Source organism: Coregonus clupeaformis, chromosome 27, assembly GCF_020615455.1.
Source record: "Coregonus clupeaformis isolate EN_2021a chromosome 27, ASM2061545v1, whole genome shotgun sequence".
NCBI classification, from domain to species: domain Eukaryota; kingdom Metazoa; phylum Chordata; class Actinopteri; order Salmoniformes; family Salmonidae; genus Coregonus; species Coregonus clupeaformis.
The window spans coordinates 1,615,333-1,636,190 of NC_059218.1; the positions used below are offsets into that span (position 1 = coordinate 1,615,333).

The 20,858-nt window shown below is 47.4% G+C and overlaps 1 protein-coding gene across 3 annotated transcripts in view; it reads left to right on the forward strand.

Annotated features, from left to right (window-relative positions):
• The window catches only part of LOC121541521 (multiple C2 and transmembrane domain-containing protein 1), a 50,204-nt gene extending 39,282 nt beyond the window's left edge, over positions 1-10,922 (forward strand). For 2 of the 3 annotated variants that reach the window (XM_041850588.1, XM_041850590.1), the window contains exons 6-21: positions 2,312-2,350; positions 3,492-3,656; positions 3,733-3,863; positions 5,722-5,908; positions 6,212-6,305; positions 6,406-6,508; positions 7,407-7,509; positions 7,662-7,763; positions 7,869-7,943; positions 8,041-8,160; positions 8,259-8,369; positions 8,476-8,529; positions 8,672-8,781; positions 8,878-8,987; positions 9,171-9,268; positions 9,369-10,922. In XM_041850588.1, the coding sequence (XP_041706522.1) occupies positions 2,312-2,350; positions 3,492-3,656; positions 3,733-3,863; positions 5,722-5,908; positions 6,212-6,305; positions 6,406-6,508; positions 7,407-7,509; positions 7,662-7,763; positions 7,869-7,943; positions 8,041-8,160; positions 8,259-8,369; positions 8,476-8,529; positions 8,672-8,781; positions 8,878-8,987; positions 9,171-9,268; positions 9,369-9,440 (1,674 nt within the window). In that variant the 3' untranslated portion in view covers positions 9,441-10,922. The remainder of the gene's footprint in view (positions 1-2,311; positions 2,351-3,491; positions 3,657-3,732; positions 3,864-5,721; positions 5,909-6,211; positions 6,306-6,405; positions 6,509-7,406; positions 7,510-7,661; positions 7,764-7,868; positions 7,944-8,040; positions 8,161-8,258; positions 8,370-8,475; positions 8,530-8,671; positions 8,782-8,877; positions 8,988-9,170; positions 9,269-9,368) is intronic. The other variant, XM_041850589.1, reaches the window with a different exon arrangement.
• Positions 10,923-20,858: the final 9,936 nt, after the last annotated feature.

The window sequence follows — 20,858 nt, forward strand, 5'->3', positions numbered from 1 at the left end:
GCATGACAGAGTGATCTCTAGCCTTCTCCTCGTCAACACTCTCACCTGTGTTAACGAGAGAAGCACTGACATGATGGCAGCTGGTCCTTTTGTGGCAGGGCTGAAATGCAGTGGAAATGTTTTTGGGGGATTAAGTTCATTTTCATGGCAAAGAGGGACTTTGCAATTAATTGCAATTCATCTGATCACTCTTCATGACATTCTGGGGTATATACAAATTGCCATCATAAAAACTGAGGCAGCAGACTTTGTGAAAATTAGTATTTGTGTCATTCACAAAACTTTTGACCACGACTGTACACACCCCTTGCAGTCTTCACATTTCGCTGCCTTTAAATTAAATCTAAAAAGGGATTAAATCAGTTTCCCCCCCTACCAATCTACACTATCTACTCCACATGTTCAAAGTGAAAGAAAAATTATAGAACATTTTCCAAATTAATAAAAAATGAAGATATTGATTGCGTATGTCTTCACAACCCAGAGTTGCTCGTTCGTGGAAGCACCTTTGGCAACCATTACAGCTGAGAATAATTTTGAATAAGATTCTACCAACCTTGCATGAATCTTAGGGCAACACATATCCATTGTTTTTGACAAAATTCCTCAAGCTCAGTAAAATAGTTTGGCAATCATTGATGGATAGCAATATTCAAACCTCTGATTTTCAAGCAGATTTAAGTCAGGAATGAGACACCACGTCTTGGAAAGTGATTCTGGTGGGTCTTTGGCTATACAATTTGTGTATTTGTCCAGCTGAAAAGTAAAACTCTTTCCCAGGGTTAGGTTTTCAGAAGACTATGGCGGGTTTTCCTCAAACTTTTTACCTGGGCTTTGGCTCCTTTCATATTTATTTTGATGCTGACAAACTCCCCAGTCCCTGCCAGTGACAAGCATACCCATAACATGATGCTGCCACAACAATACTTGAAAATACAGAGGATCAACAACATCACATTCACTCCTCATGAATGGCCTGTTTGCAACAAGGCCATTAAGTAATACTGCAATACAAAACGGCAAAGACTTTTTGTTTGACCAGTTTCTTACAACAGGAACATAATCCTGCAGCAACAGGAAATGTGAATAATTATGTGGATTATAATACATTTTTAGGTAGGGTAAATGAAGACATTTTAAAGTGGAAATTACAAACTTTAGAAGTCTTTTTAAATCTTCGAATACACTACAATTTGCAATGAGGACATATTTGTTTATTAAAATTTCTTTCACTTTGAAGATGTGGAGTAGGTTGCGTAGATCTGTTGGTTAAGAAATCTAATTTAATCCCATTTTAGATTTAATATTAAGGCAGCACAATGTGAAGACAGTGCAAGGGGTGTGTAGACTTTCACTAGGCACTGTAGTTGATGGTTTGCAGATAAAGTATAGCCACTTATTACAGTGCATTGGGAAAGTTTTCAGACCCCTTGATTTTTCCACATTTTGTTACGTTACATTACAGCCTTAACTCTTTGGCATTCAGGCCAAAGAGTTCAATCTTGGTTTCATCAGACCAGAGAATCTTGTTTCTCATGGTCTGAATCCTTTAGTTGCCTTTTGGCAAACTCCAAGCGGGTTGTCATGTGCCTTTCACTGAGGAGTGGCTTCCGTCTGGCCACTCTACCATAAAGGCCTGATTGGTGGAGTGCTGCAGAGATGGTTGTCCTTCTGGAAGGTTCTCCCATCTCCACTTGGTCATCTCCTTGAACAAGGCCCTTCTCCCCCGATTGTTCAGTTTGGCCGGGCGGCCAGCTCTAGGAAGAGTCTTTGTGTTTCCAAACTTCTTCCATTTAAGAATGATGAAGGCCACTGTGTTCGTGGGGACCTTCAATGCTGCAGAATTTTTTTGGTACCCTTCCCCAGATCTGTGCCTCGACACAATCCTGTCTCGGAGTTCTACGGACAATTCCTTTGACCTCATGGCTTGTGTTTTGCTCTGACATGCACTGTCAACTGTGGGACCTTTCCAAATCATGTCCAATCAATTGAATTGACCACAGGTGGACTCCAATCTAGTTGTAGAAACATCTCAAGGATGATCAATGGAAACAGGATGCACCTGAGCTCAATTTCGAGTCTCATAGCAAAGGGTCTGAATACTTATGTAAATGTGATATTTCCGGGTTTTTTCTTTTAATACATTTGCAAACATTTCTAAAAACCTGTTTTTGCTTTGTCATCATGGGGTATTGTGTGTAGATTGCTGAGAGAAGAAACAAGTTAATCCATTTTAGAATAAGGCTGTAACATAACGGGGGGAGTCTATGTTGAATGGAGTGCTCTTTGAAATAATGTGTCTTATTTCTAGACCATGCTGCTCAAAAGGACCTGGAGACGATCCAGTAAGGTAAAACTATGAAGAACAGCATCAGCTCCTATCCCTATCCATACCCAGTGCTTTACTGTGTTTGTAGTGGTAGTAGTAGTAGGTCTTCATTAGCTCCATACCCAGTTCTTTGCCATGGTTGTGTGTGTGTAACGGGTCTGAATCGGCCCCATCCATCCCAGTGCTGTGTTGTGTTGGTGTTACTGTACTATATCCCCCTTCCATATGATCCTGGCTCTCATGTTACCACCTGACCAGCTGTAACGCCCCCCCCCCCCAGCATAGACCAGCAAAATTTCAAGCTGGTCTATGCTGGTCTAGCTCAGGGATGGGCAACTGGCGGCCCGCGGCCCTCCTTTTGAAGGAACTCAGTCGGGGTCTCAACTTACTGTTGCGAGTTAGAATAGTAGAATACACAAGGTGCAATTTCGAAATCTGGTTGTGCATCATATATACAATTACCTACAAGCAGGAAGTGTGTTCAGCTATACCAATCCCCCAGCAGGAAAACAGAACCTAACAGGGGGAGGCTGGGGTGGTGGATGGAGCAAAATAAGAAAATGCATACTAGCAGAAGCAGAACCGGTCAGCTTAAATAGACCGCCAAATAAGGTAGGCGTAATTGTTACTAGCGTCTAATTGGTGCAATCATCCCTGAGCTAGAGGCGGGCACTCGGGTTCCCTTTCAGAACTGACTTCGCTTTATTTTGCATGACAATCTGTCACATTGTGAGTTATAGTATAATCGATAATGTGTCTCTGAGCAGACAATCTGTCTAACAGCTGGTTCAGCTGATAATCTGTGGCTGTACTGTAGCTATGTTTGTTGTGGTTGTCATCCTCTCCCATATTTTAGCACCAGGGGTCGACATGATTTTGGTGCTCCTGCTTTTAGCACCAGAAGCGATTCAAAATGTAAAATCTAAGTAACTGACTCAGTCTCTCTTTCTTTCTTTCTTTCTTTCTTTCTTTCTTTCTTTCTTTCTTTCTTTCTTTCTTTCTTTCTTTCTTTCTTTCTTTCTTTCTTTCTCTCTCTCTCTCTCTCTCTCTCTCTCTCTCTCTCTCTCTCTCTCTCTCTCTCTCTCTCTCTCTCTCTCTCTCTCTCTCTCTCTCTCTCTCTCTCTCTCTCTCTCTCTCTCTCTCTCTGGGTTTGTCTCTGCAGCAGCAGTCAGTGCGTCTGTCGGAGCTGCACCGTAAGGACCAGCTGTGGAGAGGCATCGTCAGCATCTCTCTGATCGAAGGTCGCGACCTTTGCCCCATGGACCCTAACGGCCTCAGTGACCCCTATGCGAAGTTCAGACTGGGAAACCAGAAGTACAGGAGCAAGGTACGGGCGACACACACACACATGCACACACACACACAGATAATCAGCGTCTCTCTCTCTCTCTCTCTCTCTGTAGACCATGCCTAAGACGCTGTGTCCCCAGTGGAGAGAGCAGTTTGATCTGCACCTGTATGAGGAGACAGGAGGAATGCTGGAAATTGCAGTCTGGGACAAAGACACAGGACGCAGGGATGACTTCATAGGACGGTAAGTCTGTTTGTGTATAGACACTATTAGTCAAAAGTTTGGACACACCTACTCATTCAAGGGTTTTTCTTTATTTTTACTATTTCTTACATTATAGAATAATAGTGAAGACATCAAAACTATGAAATAACACATATGGAATCATATGGGTGGTCCTCTGTAGCTCAGCTGGAAGAGCACGGCGCTTGTAACGCCAAGGTAGTGGGTTCGATCCCCGGGACCACCCATACACACAAATTTATGCACGCATGACTGTAAGTCGCTTTGGATAAAAGCGTCTGCTAAATGGCATATTATTATTATTATTATATTAAACAAACCAAATATATTTTATATTTGAGTTTCGTCAAAGTAGCCACCATTGCCTTGATAACAGCTTTGCACACTCTTGGCATTCTCTCAACCAGCTTCATGTGGTAGTCACCTGGAATGCATTTCAATTAACAGGTATGCCTTCTTAAAAGTTAATTTGTGGAATTTCTTTCCTTCTTAATGCATTTGAGCCAATCAGTTGTGTTGTGACAAGAAGATAGCCCTATTTGGTAAAATACCAAGTCCATATTATGGCAAGAACAGCTCAAATAAGCAAAGAGAAACGACAGTCCTTCATTACTTTTAAGACAAGAACTTTGAAAGTTTCTTCAAGTGGAGTCACAAAAACCATCAAGCGCTATGATGAAACTGGCTCTCATGGGGACCTCCACAGGAATGGAAGACCCAGAGTTACCTCTGCTGCAGAGGATAAGTTCATTAGAGTTACCAGCCTCAGAAATCGCAGCCCAAATAAATGCTTCACAGAGTTAAAAGTAACAGACACATCTCAACATCAACTGTTCAGAGGGTACTGTGTGAATCAGGCCTTCATGGTTGAATTGCTGCAAAGAAACCACTACTAAAGGACACCAATAAGAAGAAGAGACCTGCTTGGGCCAAGAAACACGAGCGATGGACATTAGACCTTTGGAAATTTGTCCTTTGGTCTGGAGCCAAATTTGAGATTTTTGGTTCCAACCGCTGTGTCTTTGTGAGACGCGGTGTGGGTGAACGGATGATCTCCGCATGTGTAGTTCCCACCGTAAAGCATGGAGGAGGAGGTGTTATGGTGTGGGGGTGCTTTGCTGGTGACACTGTCTGTGATTTATTTAGAATTCAAGGCACACAACCAGCATGGCTACCACAGCATTCTGCAGCACTATGCCATCCCATCTGGTTTGGGCTTAGTGGGACTATCATTTGTTTTTCAACAGGTAATGACCCAACACACCTCCAGGCTGTGTAAGGGCTATTTTACCAAGAAGGAGATTGATGGAGTACTGCATCAGATGACCTGGCCTCCACAATCCCCCGGCCTCAACCCAATTGAGATGGTTTGGGATGAGTCGGACAGCAGAGTGAAGGAAAAGCAGCCAACAAGTGCTCAGCATATGTGGGAACTCCTTCAAGACTGTTGGAAAAGCATTCCAGGTGAAGCTGGTTAAAAGAAAGCCAAGAGTGTGCAAAGCTGTCATCAAGGCAAAGGGTGGCTACTTTGAAGAATCTCAAATAAAAATTATTTTTTGGTTACTACATGATTCCATATGTGTTATTTCATAGTTTTTAATGTATTCACTATTATTCTACAATGTAGAAAATAGTAAAAAATTAAGAAAAACCCTTGAATGAGTAGGTGTGTCCAAACGTTTGACTGGTTCTGTATGTGTGTGTGTGTGTGTGTGTGTGTGTGTGTGTGTGTGTGTTTTTTCTATCTGCATTTCGTCCCCACTGAGTTTGTGTGTTTGTGTATTTTACTGTGTGTGTGTTTATGTGTGTGTGTGTTTATTTAACTGTGTGTGTGTGTGTGTGTGTGTGACTCTTTCAGCTGTACATTAGACCTGTCCACCCTGGCTAAGGAACACACCCATCGGTTAGAGCTGGCGTTGGAGGAGTCCCGGGGCTTTGTGGTGCTGCTGGTCACTCTGACAGCCTCCTTACACGTCTCCATCGCCGACCTGTCACTCACCCCGCTCGACGACCCCGTTGAACGCAGAGAGATCATGGGCCGATATGTGAGTAACATTGTAGTAAAAGGGAGTACAACTTAGTCTATCCACCATTATGTTTGCCAACCTGGAAGTTGCTAAAACTCAGAGATGACATCCATTTAATAAATAGGATTTGGTTAAGTTTACAGGTCGCTAAGGGAAAAGGTGGTGTAGTGGTTGTAACCTAAAGTCTCTAGTAGTACCTCTATTTGACCAGAGGGGTGCGCAGTAGGACAGATCTCACACACAATGCTCATACTCTCACACCACTCTCGCTCCAAAAAAAGGCTGGTTAGAATTAATATTCTCTCTCTATCTCTCTCCCAGGGCATGTTCCGGACCCTGTCTAACCTGAAAGATGTGGGGATAGTTCAGGTCAAGGTGATGAGAGCTGAGGGCCTCATGGCTGCCGATGTCACAGGTAAGGTGTGTGTGTGTGTGTGTGTGTGTGTGTGGACATGTTTAACTGTGTGTGTGTGTGTGCATGTGTTTATAGTATAACTGCCTGCATCTCTGTGTAGGTAAGAGTGATCCTTTCTGTGTTTTGGAGCTGAATAACGACCGGTTACAAACACACACCGTCTACAAGAACCTCAACCCGGAATGGAACAAAGTCTTCACCTTGTAAGTGTCGACTTCTTTCTATCCCTCTATCTCTCCCTTTTTCCATCCATCTATTTACAGTATATCGATCTATCTCTTCCTCTTTTTTCCTCCTTTATATACACTACCGTTCAAAAGTTTGGGGTCACTTAGCAATGTCCTTGTTTTCGAAAGAAAAGCAATTTTTGGTCCATTAAAATAACATCAAATTGATCAGAAATACAGTTAATGTTGTAAATGGCTATTGTAGCTGGAAACGGCTGATTTTTAATGGAATATCTACATAGGCGTACAGAAGCCCATTATCAGCAACCATTAGTTCTGTGTTCCAATGGCACATTGTGTTTGCTAATCCAAGTTTATCATCTTAAAAGGCTAATTGATCATTAGAAAACCCTTTTGCAATTTTGTTAGCACAGCTAAAAACTGTTGTGCTGATTAAAGAAGCAAAAAAACTGGCCTTCTTGAGACTAGTTGAGTATCTGGAGCATCAGCAATTGTGGGTTCGATTACAGGCTCAAAATGGCCAGAAACAAAGAACGTTCTTCTGAAACTCGTCAGTCTATTCTTGTTCTGAGAAATGAAGGCTATTCCATACCTCTCCTCTCTTTCATCAATATATCCATCCCTCTTTTTATCCTTTGCTCTATTCCTTTCCACTTTCCCCTCTCTCTCCACCCCAATACAGACTTTTGTCAGTAACAGCCTCCTCTCTGTTTTTTCCCTCCCTCCCTCCCTCCCTCCCTCCCTCCCTCCCTCCCTCCCTCCCTCCCTCTCCTCTCTCCTCCCCCCTCCTTCCCTCCCCCTTCCTTCCCCCCTCCTCCGACCCTCCCTCTCCTCCCCTCCTATTGCTCCCTCTCTCTCTTTCTCTCTCTCTCTCCCCCGTCCTCCCCTCCTCCTCCCTCTCTCGCTCTCTCAGTAATGTGAAGGACATTCACTCTGTGTTGGAGGTGACAGTGTTTGATGAAGACCGAGACAGGAGCGCTGACTTCTTGGGCAAAGTGGCCATCCCACTGTTAAATGTGAGTATGTGTGTGCGCGTGCGTGCGTGTGCATGTGTTCTACCGCACAACTCCAGCACGGACATCTTTCTTAGGAATACAAATAAACACACATAGCCTGCTCTCACCCTCTTTCACAATCCCTCCCTCCCTCCCCTTCCTCTCTCGCACAGATCCAGAATGGAGAACAGAAGGGTTATGTATTGAAGAATAAGGAGATGACTGGACCAACTAAAGGACTCATCTACCTAGAGTCTGACGTCATCTATAGCACTGTGAGTTTCCTCCTCTACTCCTCTAATATTTTCTCCCTTCCGTTACATCCTCTCACCTGACATTTTCCTTTCACTCCTTTGGGTTGTGATTCATGTTGTCCTCAGGTGAAGGCAGGCTTGAGAACGATAGTTCCACCAGAGCAGAAGTACATCGAGGAAGAACCCAAAGTGTCTAAACATGTAAGTGTGTGTGTGTGTGTGTTACGGCCGGTGATGATGATGATGATGATGATGATGATGATGATGATGAAGACCCTGTGTTTTGTCTTTTATCTAGTTGCTCCAACAGAACTTTAACCGAGTGAAGAGGTGCGTCATGTTCCTGATAAACATTGGTACCTTCATTAACAGCTGCTTCGAGTGGGAGTCACCTCAGAGGAGCATCAGTGCCTTCCTGGTAGGAAACACACACACACACAGACACACACTTTGATATTAAGGTCTATGGGCCTCGTCCAATTAAAGTAATAAACTCTCTCTCTCTCTCCCTCTCAGTTCTTTGTGGTAGTAGTGTGGAACTTTGAGCTCTACATGGTACCTGGGGCTCTGCTGCTGCTGTTGACGTGGAACTACTTCATGACTGCAAGCAGGGAGCCAGGAGACATGGTGAGTGCTGTGTTTCTGTCTATAATGTTATCGTTTCTCTCTGTGTATAATGTCTCTCTCCATAATGTCTCTCTCCTCCCTGTCCTGGCAATGTGCCCTACAACAGGCAGTGGAGGCCAAGTTTGAGTGGGAGGAGGAGGAAGAGGAGAAAGATGATAAGGTAACATTTGACCTTCTCTTTAACCTTGTGTGCAACTGATGGAAAAACATTATTGTAAAAATAAACACTTGATTTTGTATTTTGTTGTTAGAAGCGACCTTTTCTGTCTCCGTAACATTTGCGTGCGTGTGTGTCCTGGCAGGATTCGGAGCGTAAGGGCTTCATGGATAAGCTGTATGCCCTCCAGGACGTGTGTGTCAGCGTACAGAGTGCCTTGGATGACGTGGCCTCCTATGGAGAGAGGATAAAGAAGTGAGGGAGGCTGTGTGTGGGTTTGTGTATCAACTTTAGACAGCTACAGTTTGTGTGTGCGTGTGTGTTCACTAACATCTCTGTCTCTCTCCACAGTGCATTTAACTGGACAGTGCCTTTCCTGAGTTGGCTGGCCATCTCGGTTCTGTGTGTGGCTACAGTCCTCCTCTACCTCATCCCTCTGCGATACCTCGTACTCGCCTGGGGTGAGTGTGTATGTGCGTTTGTCTCCCGCTCCTTGTGTGTCTCCTGTCTACAGACCCCAAACTGAAGATGGAGGCTTGCCTCAAGGAGGGGGGTAGCTAGTCAGCTCCTGCAGTTCTGACCATTACGTCCCGATCATCTTCTCTAACCTGTTCTGACCTGTTTCTTTCCCTCCACTCTCTCAGGTGTGAATAAGTTTACTAAGAAGCTGAGGAATCCGTACCTGATTGAAAACAATGAGGTGCTAGACTTCCTCTCTAGAGTCCCCTCAGACGTACAAGTGGTAGGTGCTGCTCGTGTGTGTGTGTGTGTGTGTGTGTGTGTGTGTGTGTGTGTATGTGGGTGTGGGTGTGCGTGTCTAACTCTGACTGTGTATTTGATAGATGCAGTATCGGGAGCTGAAGTTCAATCCAGGACAGAGCCCCAGCAAACGAAAGAAGACCAACCCTGGCTAGACACACACACACACACACACACACACACACACACACTCACACTGGACTTTCTGTCTCTGAGGGATATTCAATACTCCCATACTTTGTAAATAGGGTATGCAACTGTAAACATTGTAAAAACAAATAGTATCGATTTTTTTTATATTATGAATATCAATATGATTAAGACTAGTGGTAGTTTAATTTTTTGTGTTTTAGATGTTGTGGAAGTCACAGCACAAAGAGAACACACAGTGTATGTTTTTTTTACTCCTGTTCTTTGTTTGGTCACAAAATAACTTTATAAAACGGGTCCAAACATTTCTGGATTTTTAAAATGGAAAGACTCCCTTCTGGAGACGCGTGTGCTTTTCTCCGACTAGATACCTGGATACCTGTACAAGATTAGCACAGGGACACCCTAGCCTCCAGGACTAAGTTGGCAGTTATAATAACAAAGGACTGAGTTTTTAATATGTATGTACTGTATGTGTATAACGAAGAGTATGTATTTATATCAAAGAGCATGTACGTATGTACTGTGTATGTTTGTCAAATCAAATCAATTTTTTTATTGGTCGCATACACATACTGTATTTAGCAGATGTTATTGCGGGTGTAGCGAAATGCTTGTATAACACAATATATATTTGTTTTATACTGCAAAGGTGCTTAGGAGCTAGAAGTGGAGCTGCCAGGTCTATCGACACCATCTTGGCCCTAATCTGAATCTCTGCAAGTTTGTTTTAATGTACAGAGAGCAGAGAGTCTTCTTGTAGAACTCTTCTGTTTCTTTGGTCCAGACACATTTTTTAAATGAGCATCTGCTATTATCGAGGGTGACTGAAGTTGGACTGCTAGAAGAATCATCTAGGAAGACAATGCATTCTAGTTTTAGAATGCTAAAGATTATTTTACAATCCAACCATGTTTTTTGTATCAGTGTCTCGCATGAATCTGAACCTGTGAGTAAGTGTGTTTATGTATGTAATATATGTAGTGCATATTCAGTGTGGCTGTTGCATGAGTGTGTGTCGCATCCTGAAGTCGGTACAAAGGCTTGTTGATAGTGTATTCGCATTTATCCCAAGAACAGTGTTTCTCTTTCACATCAACTCCATCAAAGGTTTCTACCTGGTTACCTGATCGGGGTTTTACCTGTGATGTGTGTGTTTATAAACATTCATTGGCTGATCAGGTGTTGAATGTGAACCGACAGTGTGCTCTTATCTGAGAACACGTTCATAAAAGGTTTATGACCACAGGTTTACCTTAGAGTGAGGTCACTGCACATGAGCTCTGGGTCGGCTGAAGCCAAAATCATGAGATCATTCTCTGATAATGTTGGTTAATGTAAAATACATTTGTAATGTTTTATTTTCTGTCTCTGTCTGCATAAACCATGTTCATAAATGATTGTTGTACCACTGTGACTGTTAATGCTTGATGCTGAAGGAATTCTGTATGGTCTGCCTGATACAGTATATAAAGACCATGTAACTGGAGAAACATAATTTGTATAGAGAGTCTTACTGTGGGTGTGCTCAGAGGCGAAAGCATCGTGGGAAAAATTCCCACTATGGGGCGTCGCTTTGTGCTCAGAGCCATAATCTAAATATATGGCTCTGGGTGTGCTGTTCTCTCTGCTTCATCAACCACGTTTCCATCCACAGTTTTTATTTTATTTTATTCTTTTGTTTTACTTTTTACCCCTTTTTCTCCCCAATTTCATGATATCCAATTGGTAGTTACAGTTTTTATGCTAGTAAAGTCATATCGTATAAAAAAAAATCACGACAGCTGTGATGGAAACAGGATGTTTCGGTACAATTTTATAAATGCCAAGAGATCATGTGTTCGTTCGACATGGTGGGATCTTTTTGTGTTGGTAAAGTTAATTATTGAAGAAATGGCAATGGAAACGCCTTTATGCGCAAATATTGATATAACAACCATCATATTTAAGTAAACTTGGAGTCACGCGATGACATGGTGTGTGGTCCTCCCACTACGACTTGGGAGACCATGTGTCACGATCGTCGTACGGAGTAGACCAATGCGCAGCGTTAGTTGCGAACATACTTTACTTTATTTAATGAATGCACAAACAAAATAATAAACGATACGTGACGTCCTATGTTGAACACACAAACACGGAACACACCGAAAGGAACAACCAACAGGAACAAGATCCCACAAACACAAAGGGAAAACAGACAGTTTAAATATGGCTCCCAATCAGAGACAACCCGCAACAGCTGACACTCGTTGCCTCTGATTGGGAGCCACTCTGGCCAACATAGAAACACAACACTAGAACTACCACACAGAAAATAAACACATAGAAACTACACACCCTGGCTCAACATATGGAGTCCCCAGAACCAGGGTGTGACAGTACCCCCCCCCCAAAGGCGCGGACTGCGACCGCGCCTGAACAAAACCCAAACAGGGGAGGGCTGGGTGGGCATTCCTCCTCGGAGGCGGTTCCGGCTCCGGGCTTGACCACCACCCTTCAATAATCCCCCCGTAGCGCCCCTGGTCCGGTCTGGCCCCGCTGGCTGGAGCTGGACTGGACATCGAAGGAGCGGATTGCTTAAGCTCCGTTGTGGAGCAGCTGACCGGTACCTGATCAGGCACCGGTGACCCAGGCACGGGTTGTGCCGTACTGACGACAGCGCACCCCTGGCGTGGTGCGTGGAGCAGGAACGGACCGGACCGGACTGACGATGCGCACCCCTGGCTTGGTGCGTGAGCAGCAACGGGCGGACCGGGCTGGCGATCGCACCTCTGGCTTGTGCGTGGAGCAGGAAACGAACGGACCGGGCTGACGATGCGCACCCCTGGCTTGGTGCGTGGAGCAGCAACGGGCCGGACCGGGCTGACGATACGCACCCCTGGCTTGGTGCGTGGAGCAGGAACGGACCGGACCGGGCTGACGATGCGCACCCCTGGCTTGGTGCGTGGAGCAGGAACGGGCCTTACCAGGCTGACAACTCGCACCCCTGGCTTGGTGCGAGTGGCAGGAACAGGCCGGGCCGGGCTGGCGACGCGCACCCCTGGCTTGGTGCGAGCGGCAGGAACAGGCCGGGCCGGGCTGGCGACGCGCACCGTAGGTTTGGTGCGAGTGGCAGGAACAGGCCGGACCGGGCTGGCGACGCGCACCGTAGGCTTGGTGCGAGTGGCAGGAACAGGCCGGGCCGGGCTGGCGACGCGCACCGTAGGCTTGGTGCGAATGGCAGGAACAAGCCGGGCCGGGCTGGCGACGCACACCGTAGGCTTGGTGCGGGGAGCAGGAACAGGCCGGGCCGGGCTGGCGACGCACACCGTAGGCTTGGTGCGAGTGGCAGGAACAGGCCGGGCCGGGCTGGCGACGCACACCGTAGGCTTGGTGCGGGGAGCAGGAACAGGCCGGGCCGGGCTGGCGACGCGCACCGTAGGCTTGGTGCGAGAAGCAGGAACAGGCCGGGCCGGGCTGGCGACGCACACCGTAGGCTTGGTGCGAGGGGCAGGAACAGGCCGGGCCGGGCTGGCGACGCGCACCGTACACTTGGTGCGTGGTGCAGGAACGGACCGGACCGGGCTGACGATGCGCACCCCTGGCTTGGTGCGTGGAGCATGAACGGGCCTTACTAGGCTGACAACTTGCACCCCTGGCTTGGTGCGAGTGGCAGGAACAGGCCGGGCCGGGCTGGCGACGCGCACCCCTGGCTTGGTGCGAGCGGCAGGAACAGGCCGGGCCGGGCTGGCGACGCGCACCGTAGGTTTGGTGCGAGTGGCAGGAACAGGCCGGACCGGGCTGGCGACGCGCACCGTAGGCTTGGTGCGAGTGGCAGGAACAGGCCGGGCCGGGCTGGCGACGCACACCGTAGGCTTGGTGCGAGTGGCAGGAACAGGCCGGGCCGGGCTGGCGACGCGCACCGTAGGCTTGGTGCGAATGGCAGGAACAAGCCGGGCCGGGCTGGCGACGCACACCGTAGGCTTGGTGCGGGGAGCAGGAACAGGCCGGGCCGGACTGGCGACGCACACCGTAGGCTTGGTGCGAGTGGCAGGAACAGGCCGGGCCGGGCTGGCGACGCACACCGTAGGCTTGGTGCGGGGAGCAGGAACAGGCCGGGCCGGGCTGGCGACGCGCACCGTAGGCTTGGTGCGAGAAGCAGGAACAGGCCGGGCCGGGCTGGCGACGCACACCGTAGGCTTGGTGCGAGGGGCAGGAACAGGCCGGGCCGGGCTGGCGACGCGCACCGTACACTTGGTGCGAGAAGCAGGAACAGGCCGGGCCGGGCTGGCGACGCGCACCGTACACTTGGTGCGAGGGGCAGGAACAGGCCAGACCGTACTGGGAACACACACCACTGGCCTTAAACGGGGATCAGGAACGGGCCGGACCGGACTGGCAATACACCTCAGTACCTCTCGCCGCGCCTCTACATCTTCCTTCCCTCTTCTCACCAATGGCTCCCGTAACCTGGTGGCCTTCTAAATTCGCCCCTTGTCTGCCTCCGTCAGCCCCGTCATCCATGCCCTGTGCCCCCCCCTAAAAAAATGTTGGGGTTGCCTCTCGTCCGTCCGACGACGACACTGATTACCCCGTTGCTCCTCTCTCCGTCGCGCCTCTACCGTCTCCCTCCATGGCCGGCGATCCATCCCGGCCTGGATTTCCTCCCAGGTCCAGGACCCCTGCCCGTCCAAGATCTGCTCCCACGTCCAGGCTGCCTGCTCCTGGACACGCTGCTTGGTCCTGGTATGGTGGGATCTTCTGTCACGATCGTCGTACGGAGTAGACCAATGTGCAGCGTTAGTTGCGAACATACTTTACTTTATTTAATGAATGCACGAACAAAACAATAAACGATACGTGACGTCCTATGTTGAACACACAAACACGGAACACACCGAAAGGAACAACCAACAGGAACAAGATCCCACAAACACAAAGGGAAAACAGACAGTTTAAATATGGCTCCCAATCAGAGACAACCCGCAACAGCTGACACTCGTTGCCTCTGATTGGGAGCCACTCTGGCCAACATAGAAATACAACACTAGAACTACCACACAGAAAATAAACACATAGAAACTACACACTCTGGCTCAACATATAGAGTCCCCAGAACCAGGGTGTGACACCATGCAGTTTATTAGGCTACAGATTAAATAAATTATGATGAACTGCTGAGGGGAGGACGGCTCATAATAATGGCTGGAACATAGTGAATGGAATGGCATCAAACACATGGAAACCACGTGTTTGATGTATTTGATATCGTTCCACTTATTCCGCTCCAGCCATTCCCATGAACCCGTACTCCCCAATTAAGGTGCCACCAACCTCCTGAGACTTCACAGGGTGGTGAAAGTGCACTGTGATCTTGATGCTCCTTTCCAATAAATATCGAGGGTCTTATTCTGGTGACATGATGATCGATGCTTTACTGCCGTCTGATAAATACAAATATTCTCTTATCCATAATAATCTCATCATGTAGACTAACCTACCCGCACAGCTACCTACACTGTATCTGTAAGCTGTTGGCTAGAGCAGGGTTTCCCAAACTCGATCCTGGGGTCCCTCTAGGGTGTACGTTTTGTTTTTTGCCGCAGCACTACACAGCTGATTAATATAATTCAAGTTTGATGATGAGTTGGTTATTTGAATCAGATGTGTAGTGCCAGGGTAAAAAACCAAAACATGCACCCAAAACACGCAAACACATTTAGATTTTTATCAGGTACATGAAAACTTAAGCAGAAAAAGGAAATGTTGTGTTGACTACGTCATCACGCAATGATTTTTATCTGCAACAAGTCCGTTTAGTGGAAACACACCATTGGTTGGAAAATCTGCATGTTCTTTATACATCTTTTTTTATATTCGCATGAAAATGAATCGCCAATTGAATGGAAACCTAGCTATACACACAGACAAATGTGTTCTAAATAGTACCAGATACGGGATCTTTGGCTTGTAACAATAGCAGAACCCTTTTTTGAAGGTTCAATAAAGAACCATGCTCATAAGGTTCTAAATGGAACCTGTATGTTGTATATAAAGAACCCTTTCCTAAGGTTCTATTGTAAAAAAAAAACATTAAAAAAGGTTCTATATAGCACCAAAAAGGTTTCCGCTATGGTTACAACCTTTTTGGGGGTTATTTAGAACCCCTTTTTTCTTTCTCAATCTGAAAGGTTCTTTGTAGATCCTTTTGAAGAACCACAGGGTTTTTTATTCTGGTCAGACATATTATATTGTTACAATTCCAAAGGTGTTATTTTGTTGATTGACAAGTTGAATCAAGTGAATTACCTCTGGAACAGCTGTGGGTCCCTGAGGAGAGAATTGAGAACCACTGACTGATTTAGTCAACCGTTCTCAATTGACACAAGGCACTGTCAATGGCCATAGTCATATACTAGGTAATGGTATAACATAACACATTAGATGAACTGGAATGACACTCACTCACAGTTGAAGAAAAAGAGCTGTCCGCAAACTACGGCCCAAAATATTCGAATGAGCCGCCTCCCCTACATCTGTATTATTACTAAAAGAGCAAAGAACTCTTTTGTAAATTGTAAAGAACCGTTGAAGAGCTCAAAGGGTTCTTTGAGTCATTATGGTTCCATATAGAACCATCACCCTTCCCAAAGAACCCTTGAGGAACCCTCATTTTTAGTGTGTATAATCAGAATCCCCACATAATCATAAAGGTTGGTGATAAGAAGGGGTATATGAGTATTTACCAGCACAAAGTGATCAGTTTATACTGCCCTACCAAGCAAAAGAGCAGTAACTGCTCATAGAGTGAAACTGAGAAAAATGACTTCACTTTTTTTATTTTTTTTCATTGTAGGCAGATCATTGGAGATGTGGTTATCTGTTGTCTTACTATGAGGTTATTTTTATTCATATTGACTCTGACCTCTGACATGACCTTTGACCCTAGACGGCAGTTCCGTTTCCATTACGATTTGTTTTTTCACAAACTTGTGTTAATATATATATATTTGTATTAGACTGTCAGTGTCATATAGTTTGATACTTGTGTCAGCGAAGAACAATAAATAATACCCAGGTAAACCGTAGTAACTGCAGCCCAAAGCTCAGTGAAACCAAGGTAAAAGGCAATAACTGACGTGAGTAATGGCAGTTACTGCTTTAATCCTTGGTTTCACTGTAACTTTTTGCAGTTACTGTCACACCAGCTTTCGCTTTGGCTCCCCCTCCTGTCCAGCTCAGGCGTTCGGCGTCGCCGGCCTTCTAGCTGCTGCCGAACCTACTGCTGGCAAACGCCCTTCACTCATCAACCCCGGACTTGTCCCGTCATCATTACACACACCTGGTTCCAATCCTCACTCTATCACTGTATATATACTCCCTCTGCCATTTGTCTTTGTCGGTCATTGTATATGTTACTTGTTTTCCTGAGAGGAATCTCGCCTACTATTTCCTGAGTACTTTAGATTTTGCACTTTGGGTTCGCCCTGTGCCTTTTGTTTATGAAGAGATATTCTGAGCACAACAGCGTTTGGGTTTCATCCCGCTTTGATCTATGGTGCTTAAATAAATGTAAACCTGCGACTGCCTCCTGCCTACTCCTCTCTGCACCTGTGACAGAATGACCGACCCAAGAAAACAGGAAGCAGCAGGACATCCCGACCTCTCCGCTGTAGGAGCAAAGCTCCTCCACCACGACTCGTGCCTGGAGCGCCTCGGGACTGCCATGGACGAGGTGCTCCGGGCCGTACGCCAACTGCAGGCTACACCACCACCTTCCCAGCTCCCTGCGGTCGTACCAGCCACCCCACCACCATCTACCTGGTCCGATCAGCAACGTCCACCTGCCCCTCCCGGAGCAGTTTGACGGCACCCCAGCTCACTGAAGGGGGTTTCTCCTGCAGTGTGCCCTCCACCTTGCCTGTCATGCCGGGACCGCCTCTGAGAGGGACAAGGTGGCCTTGGTGATCTCGGTGCTGACAGGCTGGGCTCTGGAGTGGGCGCATGCCGTCTGGGAGAGGGACGGTCCAGAAGTGCAGTCCTATGAGCGCTTCACCCAACTCTTCCGTGCCATCTCCTACCACCCAACAGATGGCCAAGAGGGAGGTGAGCGTACTCCTCCGTCTACGCCAGAGGTCCAGGACAGCGTTGGAGTACGCTCTGGATTTCCGGACGGCGGCTGCGTCCACTGGCTGGGACGACCAGGCCCTGTTGATGGTTTCCCGCAGCAGGCTACAGGAGGACGTCCAGACCGAGCTCATCGCCATGGCCATCAGCCTGGATAATCTCCTGCATGCCTGTCGTCACCCATCCCGGGGGATCGGGTCTCTCCCAGGAATCTCCAGCGAGACTGAGCCCATGGAGGTGGGCACGACGCACCTTCCCCCTGCGGAAACTCAACGCTGCCATCAACAGGGTCTCTGCTCCTACTGCGGGGAGTCGGACCACCCCTGGAACACCTGTCCCAGAAGGAAAACCAGGCACAGAAGCAACAGGCCGAGGAGCGCTCCTGCACCTTCCCAGGTAGGCGTGGACGTGCCTTGCTCCTCTCTGTCCACCCAGCCCGTCCTCCTCCCTGTCACCTTCCCTGACTATCCTGGTCCCCCACTGGTTCCTGCCCTAGTGGACTCTGTTGCTGGGAATTTCCTAGACCGGTCAGTGGCCTCATCATTACGCATTCCTCTAGTCCCTTCACAACCCCCTATCCCAGTCCATTCCCTAGACAACCGCCCCCTAGGAACAGGACTGGTGCGCCAGACCACGATTCCCATTTCCCTCACAGTTAATCACAACCACCATGAACGCATCATTTTCCTCATCTTAGACTCTCCTGCACACCACATAGTTTTAGGTGTCCCCTGGCTACAGTTGCATAACCCCTGTCTCCTCGCCTGGGCACACACAGCACCTGTGTCGGGGCACCCGGGTATAGCCCGTACTATCAACTGTCTCTCTGCCAAGTACTGGTGGCCCATCTTGGCCCGGGACGTCCAGGTTTACATCTCTTCCTGCTCCACCTAGACACCTCCCCTATGGTAAACTCCACCTGCTGCCAGTTCCACAACAACCCTGGTCCCATCTCTCCATGTACATTATCACAGACCTTCCCCCTCGGAGGGGCACACCACCATCCTGGTCGTTGTGGACCGGTTTTCCAAAGCCTGTCGTTTGATTCCTCTGCCTGGTCTCCCTACGGCCCTGCAGGCCGCGGAGGCTCTCTTCTCTCACGTCTTCCGGCACTACGGGATCCCGGAGGACATCGTGTCTGACCGTGGTCCTCAGTTCACCTCCCGTGTCTGGAAGGCCTTCATGGAACAACTGGGGGTCACGGTCAGCCTCACCTCCGGGTACCGTCCCCAATCTAATGAGCAGGTGGAAAGGGTAAATCAGGAACTGGGTAGGTACCTTCGTAGTTACTGTCAGGACCGGCCGAGGGAGTGGGCTGCATTTCTGCACAAAACTCTGTCACTCCTACCCTACCCTCACTCCCTTTCAGTGTGTTCTAGGCTATAAGCCGGCCCTGGCACCGGAGTCAGATCGAGGCTCCTGCGATGGACGATTGGTTCCGGCGCGCCGAGGAGGTATGGAACACAGCACACATCCGTCTCCAGCGCGTCGTCCTCCGGCGTCATTACACACACCTTGTTCCATTCCTCACTCTATCACTGTATGTATACTCCCTCTGCCATTTGTCTTTGTCGTCATTGTATATGTTACTTGTTTTCCTGAGAGGAATCTCTCCTATTTCCTGAGTACTTTATATTTCGCCCTATATTTCGGTGCTTAAATTCAGTAGTTCTGAACCTGCGACTGCCTCCTGCCTACTCCTCTCTGCACCTGTGACAGTTACTGCAAACATGACCCATATTTTCTCCATAACACAACACAATGGAGGAAGGATATATGTCCACATGATAAAGCATGTATTTAATGTATAAAAAATGTCAACTTATTTTTGACCAAATGTGCAGTTACTACTCTTTTGCTTTTTAGGGCAGTATAATATACAGTCCTAAAGGGTATTTTTTAAAATCTAGGTAAGTATTCCCAGAATAGTTTTGCTGCTCATACAGTGGGAAGAACAAGTATTTGATACACTGCCGATTTTGCAGGTTTTCCTACTTACAAAACATGTAGAGGTCTGTAATTCTTATCATAGGTACACTTCAACTGTGAGAGACGGAATCTAAAACAAAAATCCAGAAAATCACATTGTATGATTTTTAAGTAATTAATTTGCATTTTATTGCATGACATAAGTATTTGATACATCAGAAAAGCAGAACTTTTCCTGTAGGTCTTGACCAGGTTTGCACACACTGCAGCAGGGATTTTGGCCCACTCCTCCATACAGACCTTCTCCAGATCCTTCAGGTTTCGGGGCTGTCGCTGGGCAATACAGACTTTCAGCTCCCTCCAAAGATTTTCTATTGGGTTCAGGTCTGGAGACTGGCTAGGCCACTCCAGGACCTTGAGATGCTTCTTACGGAGCCACTCCTTAGTTGCCCTGGCTGTGTGTTTCGGGTCGTTGTCATGCTGGAAGACCCAGCCACGACCCATCTTCAATGCTCTTACTGAGGGAAGGAGGTTGTTGGCCAAGATTTCGCGATACATGGCCCCATCCATCCTCCCCTCAATACGGTGCAGTCGTCCTGTCCCCTTTGCAGAAAAGCATCCCCAAAGACTGATGTTTCCACCTCCATGCTTCACGGTTGGGATGGTGTTCTTGGGGTTGTACTCAACCTTCTTCTTCCTCCAAACACGGCGAGTGGCGTTTAGACGAAAAAGCTGTATTTTTGTCCCATCAGACCACATGACATTCTGCCATTCCTCCTCTGGATCATCCAGATGGTCATTGGCAAACTTCAGACGGGCCTGGACATGCGCTGGCTTGAGCAGGGGGACCTTGCGTGCGCTGCAGGATTTTAATCCATGACGGCGTAGTGTGTTACTAATGGTTTTCTTTGAGACTGTGGTCCCAGCTCTCTTCAGGTCATTGACCAGGTCCTGCCGTGTAGTTCTGGGCTGATCCCTCACCTTCCTCATGATCATTGATGCCCCACAAGGTGAGATCTTGCATGGCGCCCCAGACCGAGGGTGATTGACCGTCATCTTGAACTTCTTCCATTTTCTAATAATTGCGCCAAGTTGTTGCCTTCTCACCAAGCTGCTTACCTGTTGTCCTGTAGCCCATCCCAGCCTTGTGAATGTCTACAATTGTATCCCTGATGTCCTTACACAGCTCTCTGGTCTTGGCCATTGTGGAGAGGTTGGAGTCTGTTTGATTGAGTGTGTGGACAGGTGTTTTTTAAACAGGTAACAAGTTCAAACAGGTGCAGTTAATACAGGTAATGAGTGGAGAACAGGAGGGCTTCTTAAAGAAAACTAACAGGTCTGTGAGAGCCAGAATTCTTACTGGTTGGTAGGTGATCAAATACTTA